General features: G+C 37.4%; 1 protein-coding gene across 7 annotated transcripts in view; it reads left to right on the forward strand.

Moving 5' to 3' along the window:
* The window catches only part of AFDN (afadin, adherens junction formation factor), a 119331-nt gene that overhangs the window by 92567 nt on the left and 6453 nt on the right, over positions 1 to 20311 (forward strand). For 4 of the 7 annotated variants that reach the window (XM_054399127.1, XM_054399125.1, XM_054399126.1 and 1 more), the window contains 8 exons: positions 6191 to 6256; positions 6410 to 6483; positions 6993 to 7111; positions 7841 to 8035; positions 8288 to 8379; positions 8796 to 8984; positions 12048 to 13070; positions 19489 to 19623. In XM_054399127.1, the coding sequence (XP_054255102.1) occupies positions 6191 to 6256; positions 6410 to 6483; positions 6993 to 7111; positions 7841 to 8035; positions 8288 to 8379; positions 8796 to 8984; positions 12048 to 13070; positions 19489 to 19623 (1893 nt within the window). The remainder of the gene's footprint in view (positions 1 to 6190; positions 6257 to 6409; positions 6484 to 6992; positions 7112 to 7840; positions 8036 to 8287; positions 8380 to 8795; positions 8985 to 12047; positions 13071 to 19488; positions 19624 to 20311) is intronic. The other 3 variants (XM_054399129.1, XM_054399130.1, XM_054399131.1) reach the window with 2 other exon arrangements.

Here is a 20311-nt window from a genome sequence, read left to right on the forward strand (position 1 = left end):
CTCATCTCATGACTTAGCAACACTAGCAATATGATCTGTTCCCTTTAAATACTTTCCTTAATTCTGTCATTTTTATCAATTCATTACTACTGTAGTCTTATACATACTCAGTTTTACTTTCTTCGGATGGAAGAGTAGTCATTTATTTTCCATATTATTCCATAGAAGAAGCTGGAATTTTTTAAATTCTACCTCTTTGTTTTCTATAGCCCTCAAAGTAGTTTTTTTTTAAGCAAATACAGTATTTTGAGAAAGGGTGATTAGGCACTGAAATGGACTGTCCAGGGTGGTGGTGGAGTCGCCATCACTGGAGGTCTTTAAGAAAAGACTGAGGTGCCACTTGGTGGCATGGTTTATCTGATGTCATGGTATTAGGTCATAAGCTGGACTTGGTGATCTCAGAGGTCTTTTCCAGCCTCAACAACTCAGTGATTCTGAGTGCAATTCTGTTAAGAGCAAGGAGGGGCTTGCAAAATAACATTAATTGTGAAAACATATATGAGCTACTGTACACTGATTAATTGCTTGATAGGTGGCCCAGATAATAAGGGTATGTGACGGAGAATGATTTGCTTCTTGTTAGGCTGTCTCAAAATCTTAAGTTAGATTGCATTATCCAGCTCAGTACTTTGATTTCTTTAATATGACAGGATTTTTGTAGTCAAACAGAGAATCATGCTAGGCTTAAAAGGGGCAAATACCTTTTTTGGACACTAGGGATCAATAGGGATGAAATTTTTGCATACCTTTTGTCTATCATAAATCCTAGCTAGAGCATATTTTTGTGATTTTTCGTTGCTGTTGTTTTTGTGATTGGTTTTTTCTTGTTGTTGGGTTTTTTGTTGTGTTGTTTTGTTGTTGTTGGGAAACACTGATTATTTTATGTCATGCTGGTTTAACCCATTTGGGAATTACTTACACAGCATTTAAACTGAAATGATCTCTGGTAGGGCAAACTCCCTTCGCATTTTTTTTCCGTATTCTACTCTGGTGGAATCACATAGATCTGTTCTAAATATTGGTGAATGTTCTTACATCTAACAGCTGTACAGTTCCTGCCTCTTTTCCTTCTTAAAGAGAGCTTTTGAATTTGTAGCAGTGGAAAGCCCAGTTTGGGGTCTGAAGCCTACCTGGTATTTGCCCTATATCTTCACAGCCCCTGAAGATTACACGTTTGTTAGCACAGCTATACAATTGCTCAACACCTGTAACAAGAATAATGTAACCCCACCTTACTGATCCAGGCTCCTCCTAGCATCCTCCTCTCCTGTGTGGTTATGAACAGTCATTCTGTGATGTAAACAACTGGAGGAAGCTGATTTGCTTGAAAACAAAGCTTTTATTTGGGACTGGGGACGGGAATCAGCTTATCATTCAAGCGTAGCTTGTTGTAGGACCTGCCACAGCACACTAGTGCCTGCACAGGTCTAAGTCCAAGACAGCATGGGGGCAGGCAGGTGGGTTTCTTTGTGATACTCTGAATGCACTGCTAGTGTCATAATTAATTTAATACAACTTCTTTTACAAAAGTAGTGTAATGTGTAAATAGTGCTCCACTGCTGGCCTCCAAGGTTAGTTCTCTGTATTTTAGGTAGTGTTTATGATCTGGCTTGTTCTTTCATACTGGTTATTTAACTGGATTGTAAAAGCACGGAATGGAAGTGTTTCTTATTGTGAAGCTTAAGTCTAATGTACTTGAGGTATCAGAATGTTTAAATACCATATTTCCTTTCTTAATTCTGGTCAGCTTATACCTTCCTCGTAAAACTTTTGTCTCCATGGTTCTCTACTTTGGCTATGCATTGTAACAACAGATAGTTAGAGCTAACAAAGGAGGTCTTCAGAGCAGAGTGTTATGCTCATTCACTTCAGGAATATTGTCACCTAGGTGAACTGAAGCAGCAGTAGAAGGTTTGTGGGTTTTTTCCAGATACACACCTTGGAAATTTTCTTTGAATTATTACCTAACGGTGAAGGATTTCCCAAATTTTTCCTCAAAAGGGCACTACCCTTTCACTTTCTGTGAGAGATAAAGTTGCTTAAAATTTGGAAGAAAAAAGGTAGATTGATAGTAAGAGAGTTTATTTGACTATATAGATTAGAGAAACTAAAGTGCTGTGGGTTCCAGCATGTTCAGGGGGAGGAATAAACCATCTTTATTCACAGTCATCTAACTTCTCTGCAGTTGTGTTCTTCTGTTCAGACTAACATCTTTACAGATACAGATGCTTTTGGTATTCAAAATTAGAGAAAATAAAGTGAACTTCAAAGCATGTTTACTGTTATTGTTACTCATAGCCATATGCCATTGTGCTGTTTTGTTTGTGCGGGAATAGTTTTAAGTATGATGACTTTTGCTTTTCTTCCGAAGGAATGCAAGTTAATAAGCAGTTTACAGAACTGCTAAAACAGAAAACTGTTTTACTGTAATGTCAGTAAATGATAGGAGAAAAATCCATGTGGTGTGGTTGAGAATTTTGCTCACTTTGGATTTTAGTATGCATGGCTAGCTACATATTAGCCCCCTTAATAACTATACATTTTCTTCTAATGAAGTTTCTTGGAAAGGGAAACCAAAGAAAAATTAAGTCTGTTACAACAGAAATCAAGAATTTGGATTCAAATAACTATAAAGCTTAGGGTAAACATTGAAGGAAGATGATAACTTTGAGGATTATTAGTGAGAAGTCCTCTCGAACATAAGAGCACAGGCATGTTGTTAGAAACATAATAAATGGCATGTGAATTAGGAAGAGAAGAAACTCATCTGTCTTAATAATATGTGAGTAGTTGTAGTATCTGATAAAGATTTTCTCATATGTAACCTGAATGGAGATTTATTCTGTGTATTCAAAATTCCTCAGTTTTGTATTAAATGAGATGACTTGGAGCTAACAAATCTGCGTGTACCATCTCTTAAAAGAACGGGGATGGAACTGACTAATTTTACAGACTTCGTTACAACATTAAAAAGGAAAGATCAAAGAGTAAAATTTCAGCTCCTTCAAACTGTAGTGAAGAATTACTGTAAGAGCATAGAAATGGAGGAAAAAAAATCCATCTGATCTGATTTTCCCCAGTTGTGGGATATTTAGTTAAGGAACATAACAAGTGTAAGAGGATTCCTCCTGGTTTCTAGCTTTCTGTAATTTCAGAATAACTTTCAGTGTTATAATCTGAGGGTGGGTGGGTTGGTTAGTTGTTTGGGGTTTTTTTTTTTAATTGTTATTGTTCAGTGAAAGCACTTGAAGTGCCATACCATGAATCTGTGATCTTTTTGGTGTGTATTTACACTTTAGCATCTACTGTAGTTTTGTTCCTAGCAGTTCCCCGATTATGAAATCCCATGGAGAATCTTTTGGTGATTTTTGTTGTTGTTATTGTTCTGCTCTGGTTTGGTTTTATGTTTTAATTTTTAAAAATATGCTAGCTGTGATAGTACAAGTAAGAAAGATTACTTTGTTGACTGATTAGATAGATGATAACTAGTCCAATGTGTTACATTTATAATCTCATAGACCTTCACTTCCTTCATTGTTGCTAAGATGAGTTGGTTCCCTCCAGAAAGCTAGTCTATGTTGCTGATCATCCTTGTTATCTTCATGGTTCTGCTGGTGTCACTTTGTAAGGGAGTAGTCAGAATTATAAACAGTTTTCTAAATGTGAACCTTTTTGATTCTTAGGGACCATAGTGGTTTCAGTTGTATTTATTCTTTTCCGTTAGTTCTGTTAACTTCCAGATACTTGAACAGATACGTGAAAATGGCTCTGAAAACAGTGACTAAAATGATCTTTCTTGAGGAGTTAAATACAGTTTTAGAAACTATTATATGAATATTTGTACAAAGTCATGATCCCCGAACTGCTTGATTAACCTGTGTGCTGTTTTAAGTGGCAATGCTCTTCCAAAGCCTTAGTGTTTTCACCGAATCTTTGACTGTGTAAGGCAGACCTTTGTCTGAATTCCTGGACCCAAGGGGATGAGATTCTTGCTAGCATCCTTTGAAGTCAGGACTGAATAACAGCAGTGCCAATCTTAGGTGGCTTCAGAGGTTTCTGGTTAGTCTTGACCAGTTGGCCTCTAAGAGAAGCTGCTCCTTGGTCCCTGCAATTACATATAGCTACATGATGTGTGAGGTTATAACTTCAAATGTGGGTGCATAAGTTGCTGCTATTTTGCACTGAAGGAACTTGCCTTCTAGGTACATTTAGTGGTTGGAGGCATATAAACCAAATCGCCTTAATTTTCATTTCCCCACAAGGGGAGGTAGTAAATGGTTTTGCTGACAGTGCCCTGTTGGGGGCTGGTCCCTTATTTCACAACTGGACCAGTGAAAGACATTTTCCTTCCATCGTTTTTCCAATATTCAGGATTATGTGGCCCTTCTCTAACTGTTGGGTTTGACATACTTGATACATTTTCTATATGGTAAATTCAGTGACATTAGTGCTTACCCTTTTTCTGGAGCACGTAAGCAGAACATTCATTTAGGGCTTCCATTCCCTGTAAAAACTAACAACTTCCTATCTGTCGTTGAGCCAGTTATTAATATGCAAGGACAAGTTCCATCTTAGCCTGTCACCTTAAAGTCTTGAAGAGCTCTTGGTCTTGCCAGATCTGTCTTGGAAGTACAGGTGTTCTGTCAACCAGATCATCCTTCCCCATGTGCTTCTTTGTTGCTTGGGGAAAATAAGAAGACTCTGAAGCATGATTTCATTTTTCATTATGCTTATCTAGATACCTCCTGACTTCTTTTTCTCATGACTTTTGCAATTACCTTGATGTTTATTTAGAGCCCTTTAAAATACAAGAAAGTAACTAAATTTTGTCTAATTGCCTTCATATTCTTTCTAAGCAAAGAAAGTGTCCTTATTTCAGACTGGTTTGTTGCAGGTTTTTTCCTTTTCTCTAAATACATCTTCAGTAATTATGAAACGTGGACATCTGGAATGTTAATCTGGAATTATGGGACTCAAAGAAAGTCCTTTTCTATACCTTTGGGTAAACATTTGGGATTAACTCACCATTTGATGAATAAAAATAGGTCTTTCACACTTAGAAAACTTGGTATAGTACTAGATTCTGAATACTCTTCATTTTGATTTTTAGATTTTTGTTGTTGTTGTTGTTGTTTTACTTTATTATAACAGTGGGATCAACGAATGGTTGTGCTGCCAAAAGAAAGGAGTTGAAGAACCTGGGGGGAAAAAAGAGGAATTTTTGTATTCAGTATGAAAGCAGCCTGGGGGTTACTTGAGAAAATAACGTTAAACAGTGTGTTCTGTTGGCAACTTACTACTTAGCACCCTTCTTCCAAGTGACTTGTGGAGTAAAATGGCACTGTTTGCTATAGTAGATAATGAAATCACAAGTAGTTGTCTTACACTATAAGTGACAATTTAGAGGTTCCTGATACTAACATTTAGACTGATCTGTGTGGTGTCTTGTAAACTGGAGCATGTGGATGACATAACAGCATGGCTTGAATAGATGCTTATGTTCTCTGGGTCTTGAATCTGCTGGTCGTCTTGCAGTAAGTTCACTGTTAAATCCTTTCAAGTTTAGTGGAATACTTTGAGGCAGGTGTTTTATGCACAAAATTGCATGGTTTTGCAGTAGACTTAAAAGCTGTCTCTGAGTCTTAAAAAGCACATTGATTATAATACCTAATTTACTTGTTTATTGTAAAACTAGAGGCACTGTTTGTTCTTTCACACTAGCTTCCCTACAGTCCTAACAAGTGTAAAAAGCATTTCTATTCTTTCTTATATTATGCAATTGACCTTGTTTCATTTTTGTATTAGCAAGGTAAACACTGCAGTCTTTTGGAACAAAATACACAGAGGTGTAAAAAATAATAACTTGCATGTAAACGTGCAAATAAGTGTTTTTTATTAGAAGGGGATTAAAACAAACTTGTAAATAGTCTTAGTTCTGGTATTTTCTTCCTTATTCAAGCTTGTGTTAAGACCAGATACTCTTTGCTTCTAACAATGCTTGGAGGTTCAATAGGTCTAATATTAAAATTTTCTTCAGATTTTAAGTGAATGTAACTCTCTTCTGTAGTATTTTTTTCCCCCAGTTTGGGAATATATTCAAGTAATGAGAATTAGCATATGAAATTCTGATTTGCACTTGTGGAATGCTCAAGAGATGAAATTTAATAATTTAATGTCTCTTCCTCTGTAGGGTGCTGGTCAAGACAAACTTGGAATATATGTCAAGTCTGTTGTGAAAGGAGGTGCTGCGGATGTGGTTAGTAGTACTCTCAAACATCAGAACTTCAAAGATAGAAAGATCCTTTGGAAATGCTTTTAAATCCATTGTTTAATGTGTTAATAATTGTTTTAATTTAGACTGTGTTAGCTTTGATGTATGAGTTTTCTTCTTTCTTGAATATGCGTTTAGGATGGTCGTCTGGCTGCAGGGGATCAGTTGCTCAGTGTGGATGGCCGAAGTTTGGTGGGCTTATCCCAGGAAAGGTATGGAATGCTTTCCTTGGGTATCTTTACGTGAAGAAAATGCTAGTTTAATAATTTACTGAAAAAGGCCTGAATCTTGGGTTTTTTTATATGTTGTTCTTTGTCTTTGCTTTTTATAACTGCCCATGAGTAACCCTAGTCCAGTTTGGTGTAGTGTTTTCTGTATGTGATAGATAGGGGTTATCTTTGTAGATGAGACTGTATTACACATTTGGGCTTTAGTTTTGAGCAAACATTATTTACCTTGAATTTTAAATATTTGGGGCTCTGACCTTTAAGAGCATATGCCTTGTAGATACTGTCTTTTTGATAATTATATCTCCTAGTAAGCAGCTTCTTTTTTATTTTTTATAAGAGATTTCAATTATTAATCAGAAAAAGTTTTCTGTCAAACAAAATATTAGTAGACTAATTGTAAGAAATCATGATATACAAACTGATAATAATGAAAACTAAATAAATCACGGCATAATTTTATTTTATTTCATTTGCTTTGGCTTCTGTTGCAGGGCAGCAGAACTTATGACTAGGACAGGTTCTGTAGTAACACTGGAGGTAGCAAAACAAGGAGCAATTTACCATGGTCTGGCAACACTACTTAACCAGCCATCCCCAATGATGCAAAGAGGTAAAAATGCTATTATTAATTATGTCGATAACAGCTCTAGATGTCTTAGAACACAGAAATTATAATAATTTGCTGTAGCTTGCCAAATATTACAAAAATACTAAATCAGAAAAGAAACATTTCCTTTCTTATAAAAAGTTCATCTGTTTTTAAATACTGTTGGAAATCATGCTAGTCTAATAACTAGAAATACATTTTAAGTTTCCATGTCTCCTCTTAAGAATTTATTGGATATTTTTCCAATGTTATATTTTATCATCTTACTTCAGCGAACTAACAAAAGACATGTTTAAATCTTATGTAAAATAATGTTCTTAAGGAAATAATTTTGTAAGGAAAGACCTTTTCAACATATAGGGTAGTAGCACAGTGTAGAAAAGAAAGGGTTAAAAGAGTAAATCGTTATAATCACAGTTTACAGCACCATCCCAGATGCCATATGTCTGAGAGTCAACAACAGACTTTTCAGTAAAGCATGTTTGGCTTTTCCAGATAGTGCAGTACCTTTTCAAAAGCTCTTTTAAAGCATACAAGTCAAAGGAATCCTGTATAGTTAGTTTAAGAGAGAAATTGTGTACCTGAAGAAGTAAAGATTTTAAAATCCAACATTTGCTTTACTGGGAACTCGCTGTGAATTTTAAATCCAAGGTAGCTCTGGTTCGAAAAAGAATATGCTAGATAGTAGTTAACATAAGTGAAAGGGGGAAAATACATATCCAACTGTTACAGTTTCTGACCGCCGTGGCTCAGGTAAACCCCGACCAAAGAGTGAAGGTTTTGAGCTATATAACAACTCCACCCAAAATGGGTCACCTGAGAGCCCTCAGCTGCCTTGGACAGAGTACAGTGAACCAAAGAAGCTGCCAGGGGATGACAGATTAATGAAGAACAGAGCCGATCATCGCTCCAGTCCCAATGTAGCAAGTAAGTAAGATTATCCTTCTTTTGGAGGTACATGACCCCTCCGGTAGTTTTAGATGCTGTTGAATTCAAAAAGGGGATGATTGCTTTACAAAATGGCTTAAGTTTAAAATGCTAACATGGTAGTAACATGGGGAGCAAGTCTCTTGTTAGAACTATTCCAAGGAAAATCAGATTTGTTTTGTGAATGCTATTATTAACTTGTGTCAATTATTAGTAATAGTCATGTAAATACTTCCTTTAACTTTCCAACAGATCAGCCTCCAAGCCCCGGGGGAAAGAATGCTTATGCATCTGGAACTACCACCAAAATAACCTCAGTCTCTACTGGAAATCTTTGTACAGAGGTCAGAAGTGGCAAGCAAAATGCTGGCTCTTAAACTTTACCTAGCATCAGTGTGCTTGAGTCAAACCAATGTCTTAATTATTTGAACATAATTCAGGTTCTAGTGACTGGGTGGGGGTTTTGCTTTTTACAGCTAATGAAAGATTGAGACAGTTTTGAATGATTTTACTAGATTTTGTTGATGAAGTTGTCCTTGTGTCATCTTAGGTTTGTGCAATACTGCATACTTGTTTTCAAACCATAAAAACATGAGTCATAACCACAATTATATTTGATACTAGATAGTCTTCTGCTCCAGAAAAATAATGCTCTTATGAGCGAAAAGAAAACATTTTGAAAATGCATGTTTAGAAAAATACTCCGTACAGATTTATGTGCTTAGAAAATTCTACCTTATGTTCTTTCTACCTTTTTCAGGAACAAATTCTGCCCCCACGACCTGAAGCTTATCCCATCCCAACGCAGACTTATACTAGAGAATATTTCACATTCCCAGCTTCGAAGTCCCAGGATCGAATGGGTCCAGCTCAGAGTCAGTGGCCAAATTATGAAGAAAAACCACAGGTCCAGGCAGAAAGTAATCATTCAATCAATAGTACAATGCAGGTGAGAAGTAATTAATTTATTTCAACATAAGAAAAAAAGGGAAAATAACTGCTTGCTTACCACTCTCAGACGACTGGAGATACTTTTGCAGAACAGTCAGCTCTCTATAATCTCAGAGCTGCTTAAAATAAACTGTACCATGGAGGGGAGAACAACCATACTTGTGCCAAGATTGGCATGGATTGAGAAACCGTGCTTTTTTTTGTTTGTTTGTTTGAGCTTTGATTGGTTTGATATGGGGGGGAGTGTTGTGTGGTTTGTGTTTGGGGTTTTTGTTTGTTTGCTTGGTTTTGTTTTTTTTTTTCCCCTCCATAAAATTTGTGTTAGCATGTTCTGCAGAACTGTTAAGTAGTGTGTTTTAATCCCATTAGAGACAGTGAGATGTACGTGTTAGCAGCATTTGTCTTGTAAAATGTTTTGTGGTTTTCTCTAAAATCCAGCGACTAAGTCCAGTCTTGGGATCATCTTTTCATCTTTTTCTCTAATCAATCAGAGACTTAAAAAATATAGAGAGAAAAACTTACACCACCCCTAACCCCCCCACACCCTTGCCTATTTGTTAATTTGTGATAAAAGCAGAGCCTTACACAAGGAAAAGGAGTGTCAGGTAAATTATCTTGAGATTGTGTCCTAGAATCAAATAAAGGATTGATTATTGATTACTCTCACATGTAGCAGCAAGAAATTCAGTAAAATTGAATAAAAGTTTAATGCCTTGAGTTGTTTTTGCTTGTGGAGGTGGGATGGTTTTTGTTTCTGTGTGTTTGTTTTGTTGTGGATCATTTTTGTTGTTTTTGTTTCAATTTTAGTTGTGGGGGGTTTTTTTACTTTTTTTTTTTTACAGTATTATAGTTATCAAATCCTAATTTCAGCTGTTAACAAACCAGGTGTTGTATTCAACGTAGGATGTGGCAAATAGCTATGTAAATATTTTCCTGTTTTTTCCACACTTCTTTACATTTCCTGACTTCATCTCACATAGTCTTAGCTGCATAGTTAAGGTCCAGGCACTCTGGTGGTGGTGGGACAGGGCAAGGCTAGCACTGCAGAGAATGGTTCCTACCCACTTGTCTTAATGGAACGAATTGCTGCCTGGACATATGTGATGGTTTTAAGACTGTCTTTTTAATTTTTCTTCACAAAGTTCGAGCAGAGAAAGTGAAAGAATGTAAATAAATCACTATTGGGTGTCAGAAAGCAAAATAACGACTGTTCTAAACACTTCCATTGGAGAGATAGAAATGTTTAAGAATCTCTACTCAAAACAAGGTTGGGGAGTTGGGCAGTCTTAGCTTGCTCGGCTTCTGTCTGCCTGCTTCTTCTCTTTTCTGGCTGAAGATAACATACCCACATACTGACCTTGACAAGCTAAGTCTTACAGCCTCTCTGCTTCTTGACTCTCTGCCTTCTGCCAGGGGGGTCTAGGGCAATTCCTTCTGGCTCGGGGAGGGGGAGGCCCCTTGGGGAAGAAACACAGCCCCTTGAGGGGAGGGGGAAGCCAGGGGGTCTTGGTTGTGTTTTTCTGTTGTGTGTACATATTTGTAAATGTTGTGAATAGTGTATACTTGTACATATTCATTGCATTTCATCACAGATTGTAGTTTTGCTTGTAAATACAGCTTTCATTTGCTTCCAGACTGAGCTAGCCTGGTTATTGTCGGTGTGGGAGGGGGATTTTAGCTCTCATATTGTTACAACATGCATCTCTCCCCTGCTTAAGACAAGCTTAAGTGAGTAGATTTTATGAGGTGCTGAAAACTGATGAGGTGAACCCCATCTGTTACAAGTTGTTGACAAATGCTGGTTTGAGCTAGTCTTAAGGCTGAATTCAATGCAGAAAAACATTTTCACCAAGTGAACAGCTAGAAGCCTTAGTTCCTTACAAGCACTGAAAGTGTGCACAATTTCTCCCTTCCTCAGAATAGTTCTTTTAGGTTGAAAATTGGAGGAAAGAAAACTTTTTAAAAACCCCACTATTTCAGAATATCCTTTCGATCTTTACAGTGAGAGCTGGGCTTGCAAAAAAGCTGCCATGAGCTATGGACTTCTGCAAAATGCCTGTTCTCAAAGCATTAGCAAACTGTTTGGCTAGGTGCATCTTGACAGCAAATCTAACACAAATAGCTGTGTGTTCAGCTCTGCTGGACTAATAGAGCATAAAAAATACACTTGTTTGTGTCAAAGGAGGCATTCTTTAGAGGTCACAGTTAAGGTCATTGTTGGAGGAAAAAGAAAAGGAGTTTGCTTTGTGAGTCTTCTCTCAGTTGTTGATAATTGGTACATGATGTGTTCACTGTTGAGAAGTTCCTTACATTCAAAATATGAATATTTGCCTCAAGAAAATCATTAACTGATTTGATAAGCCTGATATATATGGTCCAGTATTTCTTTTCAGGAGGCTGTGCAATGCAGTGAGACCTTGAGCTAGTATAAAAAAATACTTGGTGTTTAAGGCTCTAAAAAGGCAACAAAAGCTCAACAATACACCCATGCCCCAGAGCAGGTGGAACTAGACCTGACTGTCCAGATTCCCTACCCACGAATGGTGGTGTAGTAATGAGAGCTTCCCCTCATTTGTTCATGGAGGAGAGTAGGCAGAGACTCCCTTGTCTGTCAGCAGCCTTTCTGTTTGCCTTCCCAATGGGAAAAATGTTCAGCCAAGCTAGATGAGGGCTGAATGGCAGAGCTAGTATGCATGAGCTGCTGTCCCAAGCTGCCAGAATTCTTGTGCTCACATGTTAGGGAGGAGGTGTCTGGGATAGTCTTGAGAAATTATGCAAGCTGGGGATGTTTTCAGTTTAAGCTGCTTTTTGCATTCATTTTTCCTTCCAATCCAGATTTCCAGACATTCCAGAAGTTGCAAAGTCTTCTGTGACTTGAATGAGTTGAAAGGATTGAGAAGAATATTCTGTTGCTGGTTTGGGGAAACTAATGGGCATGTAAATGCAGAAATTCACTACAAGTAATTACCTTCAGAAATAAGAATGTTATTTGTGAGCCATTTTCAAATATGTTTTAGTATTGATGGGCTATGAAATACATGCTGTGTTTAATTTTTTCCAGCGCGTGGCTCGTTCCCAGGAAGAACTCCGAGAGAAAGTTTTCCAGCCAGAGAGGAGTCGTTTGGAAGTTGTTATACGGAAGGATGTAGAGTACATTGATCGGAAGTCAGATAGCGACCAGTGGATGAATTCATCTGTGGATTCTAGCACATCTAGCCAAGAACACCTGAACCATTCATCCAAACCAGTCTCACCTGGTTCTTGTTTAAGTAAAAGTGGACCAGGCCGTTGGAAAACTCCAGCTACTAGCCAGCCAACTCCAGTAGCCGTTTCCCAGCCTATCCGAACAGATCTTCCTCCACCACCACCACCTCCTCCAGTGCATTATGCAGCTGAATTCGATGAACCACAAATGGATTTGCCTCTGCCTCCCCCTCCTCCTCCTAGTCAGATAGGAGCACAAACATCTTCCCAGGTGGCTGCTGCTGAGCGTAAAAAAAGAGAAGAGCATCAGCGGTGGTATGAAAAGGAGAAGGCACGTTTGGAAGAAGAAAGAGAAAGGAAACGTCGTGAGCAGGAAAGAAAACTGGGCCAAATGCGTTCTCAGCCATTGATTCCTGCTCAGCCTGTGCTTCCCCCTGCATCCCTTCAGCAAGTGAAATCAGAAAAGCCTTCAACTTTGCAGAGGTCTCAAGAAACAGTCATTCGAGAGTTGCAGCCCCAACAGCAGCCTCGGACTATTGAGCGGAGAGATCTACAGTACATTACTATCAGCAAAGAAGAACTGTCCTCTAGTGATAGCTTGTCTCCAGATCCCTGGAAACGGGATGCTAAGGAGAAACTGGAGAAGCAGCAACAGATGCACATTGTGGATATGCTGAGTAAAGAGATTCAGGAACTCCAGAACAAGCCTGATCGTACAGCAGAAGAAAATGACCGCCTCCGTAAACTCATGCTTGAGTGGCAGTTCCAAAAGCGACTTCAAGAATCAAAGCAAAAGGATGAAGATGATGATGAAGAGGAGGATGATGATGTGGATACTATGCTCATCATGCAGCGACTGGAAGCAGAAAGAAGAGCAAGGGTAAAAATAGATAATCTTTCCTAGAAAGAAGTATTGTAGATACATATCCTGGTGGGTTCTCTGGCTTTATCAAAGTATTTTGATGTTCTGATAGAGAAAGGAGGACGAAGCTTCCTTAAATACCTTGAATTTTAAAACTGCTAACTTAGAGTGGCTTCATCATTTAAGACATGTTTTATGAAAGTATCATAGGTACCTGTATAGAATCCAAAGAGAATTTGTTGAATTTACTCTTCTGGTTGTGAGGAAAGGTACTTCCTTTGGATAAAGAAATTTTGCCATGAACCTGGAGTAGGATTAGAAGGTTAAATATGGCAGGAGTTTGCTTACAGGAAGGTAAGCACAAACATTTGAAGTTACAAAAGTCTCTAGAAGAATCAGGAACAAAATAGTGTGATTTTTTGTTCCTTCCCTCCCCACCCACACCCCAGTATACTTATCTCTTTAAAAGTTCTTATTTATGATCTTGTATATGAATACAGCCACTGAAAGCATGCTGTTTCCAGAGAAGAGTGAACTGAACTGAGATTCCACCTTGCTAATCTGCTTCCAAGTAAAGCTGCTAACTGTCTTTACCACCACCTCAGTGGTGACCCAAGCAGCACTGAGGGAGAAGCATTAGGTTGAGCTGTGCGGGTTTTGATGTTGTAGATGCTACACCCTGTCTGCAGCTCATACATACCTGGATTTTTCATGGTGTCCAGTTTAATCAGTATCTGACAAGGTTTGCTTACCTTAGCTTCAATACTGAAAAAGCTCGTAACATGTGTAATAAGACAGCTGCATGGCATGATGTTTTTATCACTCTGCTGGTGGCTGTTGTCTCTATTGTTACTGAGAAATTATTTTTATAGGAAAATTTGTATTTATTTTCTGAGTAATAGCACAGATACCAAAGTTACATACCAATAGCTATGCTTTGACAGGCTTAAAAACTAGCTCTGTAATATGCTGAGTGTCTTCTGTTTGTTTATCTTGAAAAGTTGACTTAATTCTGTGATAAGCAATTTTTAATTATTGAGAAATGTTTGGACATATTTATTTTGAGATTCAGGAATAGCTACTGGCTTGAGTAGTATTTGAGTTTCAGGATGGTTTTGGCAGCTTGGTTTCTTAAAATCACTCTTCTCATATTTGCTGCAGTCTACATTGCTTTCCTTTTCTCTTTTGGCTAACTATTGCTGTAATACTGTACAACAACAGATACCTCAGACTCGGAAAATGAAGAAAGGAAAAACTAAATATATCTTCAGCAAACAGGGTTACATTAAAGCTAACATATAATTTGTAGCACATAGACAGTTACCTATGGGCATTAAAAAAAATTCATGTAAAACTGCCCTTTTAAAACAATGCCTTTCAAATTTTGCTTGTAACAAGGCTGAAAAAAGCCATGTGTTGCTAACAGAAAGCCAGTTGTACTGCATAACATTATATCAGTCTTCTCTGCAAGTGCTGGATTCAAATATTATTTGTGCACAAAGTTCTTCCAGCATTTTGGAACATTTTGAAACTCAAAAATAACAGTTGTCTTGAACTGAAGTAATGTTTGCATTTTGGTTATGTTTCACTGTTACAGGTCTTCTACTAGAGATGCAGTAAATAACATCTCTGGAGAATTACTGAGCTTTTGAATGAATCAAGCTAATGCAAATAAAAGTTTCAGATTATTTGATTGTTTTCTGTATTTCAGAATTATGTCAATTGAGTTCCTCATTCTAAAGCAGCTAACTTAACAAATAAAATGCTTTTGAAATGGCACAAGTCTAACCTATCTTTATTTTCACTGCATCTTTCTTTTTTTTTCCCTTTCTTACTACCTGCAGCAGACTGCTGTGCCAGCAATCTCTGTTCTAGATTTGGTATGTTTGTTTCTTTCTCTTCAATATCACTTTTCTGATTTCAATTTCTTGTATTAATAACCACTCTGTGTGCATTGGATAATGATCAGGTGTTCAAAAATGGTTGCAATACAATAAGCAGTAAGTCAGCTGTAAGCATCTATCTGAATGTTTCCAGATGTGGTGACACCTTTCCCTATGCTTGCTTCCTTTTAGATGTGTTCTGGTTACAGGCTTGATTTGTTTGCTGTAGCAGTGGTCTTATATAAATTGTGTATTTGATGTTTTGTGCAGTCAAGTTTATAAAAGCTTACTAATAACTTTGAATGAACAGGCTGTGAGGTGAGATTTCCTCCCTTCCCCACCCCTGCAGGTTTTAGAAGAGCTATAGCAACACTGTTCCTTTCCAATTTGAGTGAAATTGTCCTGGGAGCATAGTAATACAGCATAGTGTTTCAGTGCATGATGAAATCCTGTTGTTTACAGGTGTTGCAATTTTCTCATTAAAGTAAAAACAGATTGTAAACTCGAATTACTCTGAAGTAGTATTTACAAGTAGGTCACGGAAAGACACAGTTACTAAACTACTGTGTAATTTCCCTTTCGAGTGGTTAATACTGTTTTCTTGCGTATAAAACATGAGAGGCTTTCAAACTGCAGCAATAATTGCTGTGACTCCAGGTAATTCTGTATTTTATTGCTCTCATTGGAAATGGGTACATGGAAATAGAGTTCTATAGTCTTCTAGAGATGAAATATATCTCCTTCAAAGTCTTTTTCTATAGTTAATAGACCAATTTGGAAGAAAAGCAATGTTTGCAAGTCCTGTTAGTATAATTAATTAATTTGTGCTGCTGGAAAAAAACTAAACATGTCTGGTCAAAATAGGGATTTAGATATTCAGCACTGCTTTATAAAAAAGAAAATCACCTTTAAAAATGAATAATTCAGATAACATTGTCTGAGGTGTTTGCCTTTGTAGCTGTGTGGTACATGAGTGTTAAGCAATTGACAGCAGTGAAACAGGTGAAGCATGTTAGCTTTCTGAATTAATGGCCAACTCAGGAGTCATGGACTTCTTAGACTTAATACCTATCAATATTTTTTCTTAATTCCTATACATGTATGATTAACCTTTGGTCCCTGTAGCTGCAACTGAGTAGATAAAATACTTTGCCAAGTGGGATGTAAACTTGTGGATCTTTCTGTGTGACAGGAGGTTGTGAAGGCAGGCAGTATCATCAGCTTCAAAAACCAAGTAGATAAATTCATAGGCATCACACCTGTAAACAGCTGCTCAAATGATTACACAAGGCTGTACCAGCTGACATTTCTAGTGCCATGCCAAATTCTGGTTAATAGTAGAAGAAATGGCTAGGCTCACGTGCAGCTGTTCTTGCTAAAATCAAAGACACAACACCGTGTTAGATGGATCCATGGCCTGAATCAGTTGAAGGTTTATTATGTTCATAAATTTAGCTTTTTTTACAATGGGGGGGGGCAAGTTAATTCTGAAATAGATGATGCTGAATGGTACACCCAGCAAATACCTTTTTTGCAATTTCATTATTTTCATGCTGTTCACATGACTTCCTGGCTATAGGATAGTTGCATTTGCCCTGTGCCCCTTCAAGCAATTACTCAAGTAATTACTTCTTTGTTTCTAGAAAGAAAAAAAAAAGCCCTCACTTTCGAATGCTTAGTGCTTTTTATGTACATCTAATGTGAGGATTGGTAATAGCTGTTCTGCTAATTACAAGGCTGATGAAAGATGGTAATGCATGAATTGTCCACTTGGCTGATATTTGGGTTTTTTGAATTCCCTGGAATGCTAACAGATCCGACTGAGCCAGTATTAGCTGGGTCGTAAATAGGTATAGGTTTGAAGTTCTTCTGGAACGTCCTTTAAAATGTTCTAAGCAGTGCTTGGGGAACTTTAGCCTGGAAACTGAGACTTCTGGATGCCTGCCAGTTCTGTGAATATGTTAACATTTCTAAACCAATGGCTAATCTGTAGCAGAAGTGAGGTGGCCTTTTTTGCCCTCCTAGGTAAGAATAGTGCTGCAAGTGTATGTTGACAATAGGAGGACATAGTTGTGCACCTAAGCAAATTCTTGGTAGTTTGCAGCAGAGCTGGGACAAGGCAGGGTGCTTAGCACTTAGCTGCTTCACTCTGTTACAGCTGGGAGAATGCTTTTCTGCATCACTCCAGCTGTTGTTCTACCCGTTAAATTATAAATTTTCTGCTTTAGAGACACCCCGGAAGTACAGTAAGTCACATGAAATCGTGACTCTGGAGAAAAACTAACTGGAATGAAGAAGTATCAAATTGAAATACTCAACCTGGGAATGTAATAGCCCTTTTAATAGAAATAGGACGTGAAGTTATTTTTTTTTAGTGTCTTGAAAAGTTGGGGAAGTTTGAATTGGGTCCCATTGTAGGCAATTGCAAGCACTCTGGCATGCCTCATCACCCTACCAATCTCGGCCTTAGTCTGGGAGCATTCCAAAGTAAAAATCAACTAACAAGCATGAAAAAATGAAATGTCATTCTCTTAATAGTTGCTCTGTTCCCACTGTGCCTTACATATTATTTTTGGCCTTTTTATTAGGTACTGTGTTTAGAATAATTACTCACCTGGATACAGTGGTCTTCACAACTATTCCAGTGTTGACAACTGTTCTCAGGTGGGCACCCTGCCCAGTTTTCCCTTTGTTTAGGCTAATGACACAAGAACTTGCCCTTTAGTTTGAAATATTTTCTTGCTCTTACTTTTCCTTTCGTTTGAAGTATTTTCTTAAGTGCATTTGAATTAGGAATATTTGCTAACAAACAAAAAGACATCGATGCCATGACCTGGGATGAGAACTGCCATGTTCACAGTTTTTCTCTAAATACAATTGTAACAGTCAGGGATTTTTTTCTGTATTTTTTCACTGTGTAGTTTTGAGTGTTTGTTTGTTTTTAAGAGGTAATTATTTATCTTGTATAAACACTTTTGAATTACTGGCTGTCTTTCCTTTTGACAGCAGTGTTATTTCCTTTGCTGAATTAGTATCTTCTTAATAACCAAGACATGAAGAGCTCTTTCTTAATCCAAGTAGGGACTTGGATAAATATTTGATTCCTTGCTTTACTATATATACTGATCTTGATCACTGTGTGCCTTTCAGTTAGGAATTGCAAAAAATTTAGTCCTAAACAAGGGGAGTTTACTCAGAGGTAGTGTCCTCTAGTATACATTTGCCAATTACTGTCTAGATTAATTTAATTTTGTTCTTTAGCTTTCATGGTAAAAAATGGTGGGTTTTAACACTTCACATGAGATGTGTTTTCACTGCTATTACTCTGTATAGCTGCTTGAAGAGATACAGAAGGCAAATTTTTTCAAAATGACCTGTAGGTATGCTAACATAAATACTACATGAACAGTGTGGGGAAATGATTACCAAAAACATAGTCAAAAAGAAAAAAAAAGTTCATTTATAGAATTGATTGGAAAATTTATTAGAAAACTTTAATGCATATTTCCTGTTAATTAATTGGGAGGCTGAAGGTTGTCCTCACAAAGTGTACTAAAACTAATTTTTTTTCTCACTGTATCATTATTGCTTTTTTCTCTGTAAATGAAGCTTCATTGTAAAAATAAATCTGGGAGTAGAGAAGTATCAAGATTATATGCAGCTTATAGCAAGATCCAGTGATTTACTGATTTGGATCAGTGTGAAAGATCTTGGGGAGGATCACATTAAAACCTATGCTGCATTAAGAAATAATACAGCATATAGTCCAGTTCTTCTCTAACTGAATATTGTCATGCTGGTGAATATTCCTGCTCATCAAGGGATACTGTTAGCTTTAGATAATCATGCAAAATTGGGATTGTTGCTCAGTTTTCTTACCTGTGCAGTGTTTGTCATAAGCATACATAAAATATTATTGTCAGTAATAACTGAACATCAGTTGTTCACATGAGCTGTTTAATCTCAGTAGTCAATGATTTCTATGCCTCACTCTCTGCTTTTTCCAAAACACATCTTTTGCAGATACAGAGGGAGATTTATCTCCCGAGATTATTTGCAGACTTGCAGAATGAGCCTGTTACTTCAAATGGACTGACCCTTTGACTAAAGAGTCATGATTTTCCAGTGCTTAAATACTAATCCAAAATGAAAAATCAATTGGCTGCTGGAGCTGTGAACTGTTGGTTTCAAGTATTTAGTTTCACTGTACTGTACTTATGAGACTATGATTGTTGAAGCTGTCTGGAACATGAGTCACCTCAGTCTTCCTCTAGGGTTGAAAAAAAGCCTTCCTAATGTGTTTTATGCTTTTGTGTATATAGTTCTGTGCATTTTGAAAAAAAAATTCCTTTTTTTTTTTTTTTAATCTTCATATGAAGAACAATGTAACAAAGCATATTCTTTAATAGCTGGAAATTACATTATACTACAGTTCTGTAGTATAACATTTTCTACTGAATGAGTTATTTTTAGATGCAAATACTCAGGTTATGGGGGTTTTTGACCCATATTACCCACAAATAATGAAAAAATTAAAGGTGTTTCTCTGTTAGTTACAGGATGAAGAACGCAGACGACAGCAACAACTGGAAGAAATGCGCAAACGAGAAGCAGAAGACAGGGCCAGGCAGGAAGAAGAGCGCCGACAGCAAGAGGAGGAGCGGACCAGGAGAGAGGCTGAAGAAAAGGTTGTGGTCTTCTGAGTGCCCCTTGGAATTCTTAAAGGCATTGCTTTAGTCTGGCCAGTAAAGATCAGTGTTGGCTCTGCAGGGGTTAAACACGCTAATCCTGGTGATAACGGTCATAGCCCAAAACTTAAATTTATTCAATATAAACTCAAAAGTAGATAAACAGCCCATTTGTGGTAGCCAGAGTTGGCTGGTATATTGCAGAAGTAGTACTGTAGGCTCACCAGCTGCGGTGAGGGCTTGCCTTCAGTCTTTTCTGACAGGGCAGAAATCAATTACATCCTGGCTTTTCTCAGCTGCAAACATGACTTGCCTACCTTCTTAATTGTAATGTCTGAGTTAGTGGTGTTGGGTTTTGCTGTGTCTCACAGATGGCACTTAAAATATTTTTTGCAATAATTGTCATATACAGATACAGGGAGAGAGGGGTGAGATGGGGTGAAGTACACCATGTTTTCTTTCATTTTGGAACTGTGAGAGGAAAGAGAATTGGTTTCTAGAAAGGAAGTAAATAATTCCAGCAGATAAGTCACTGTGCAATCAGATTCTAAAAGTTCAGGATTCTAAGTTAGCTCAGAATATTATACAATAATTTGAGAAGCTTTATTGTTCAAAAGTAGAAGGCAGTGCACCTCATTTGATCTTAGCATTGTTTAAGACCCTTTTCTTCCTGGAGAAAGAAGAGTTA

This window comes from Indicator indicator, chromosome 2 (assembly GCF_027791375.1).
Source record: "Indicator indicator isolate 239-I01 chromosome 2, UM_Iind_1.1, whole genome shotgun sequence".
In the NCBI taxonomy this organism is placed as follows: domain Eukaryota; kingdom Metazoa; phylum Chordata; class Aves; order Piciformes; family Indicatoridae; genus Indicator; species Indicator indicator.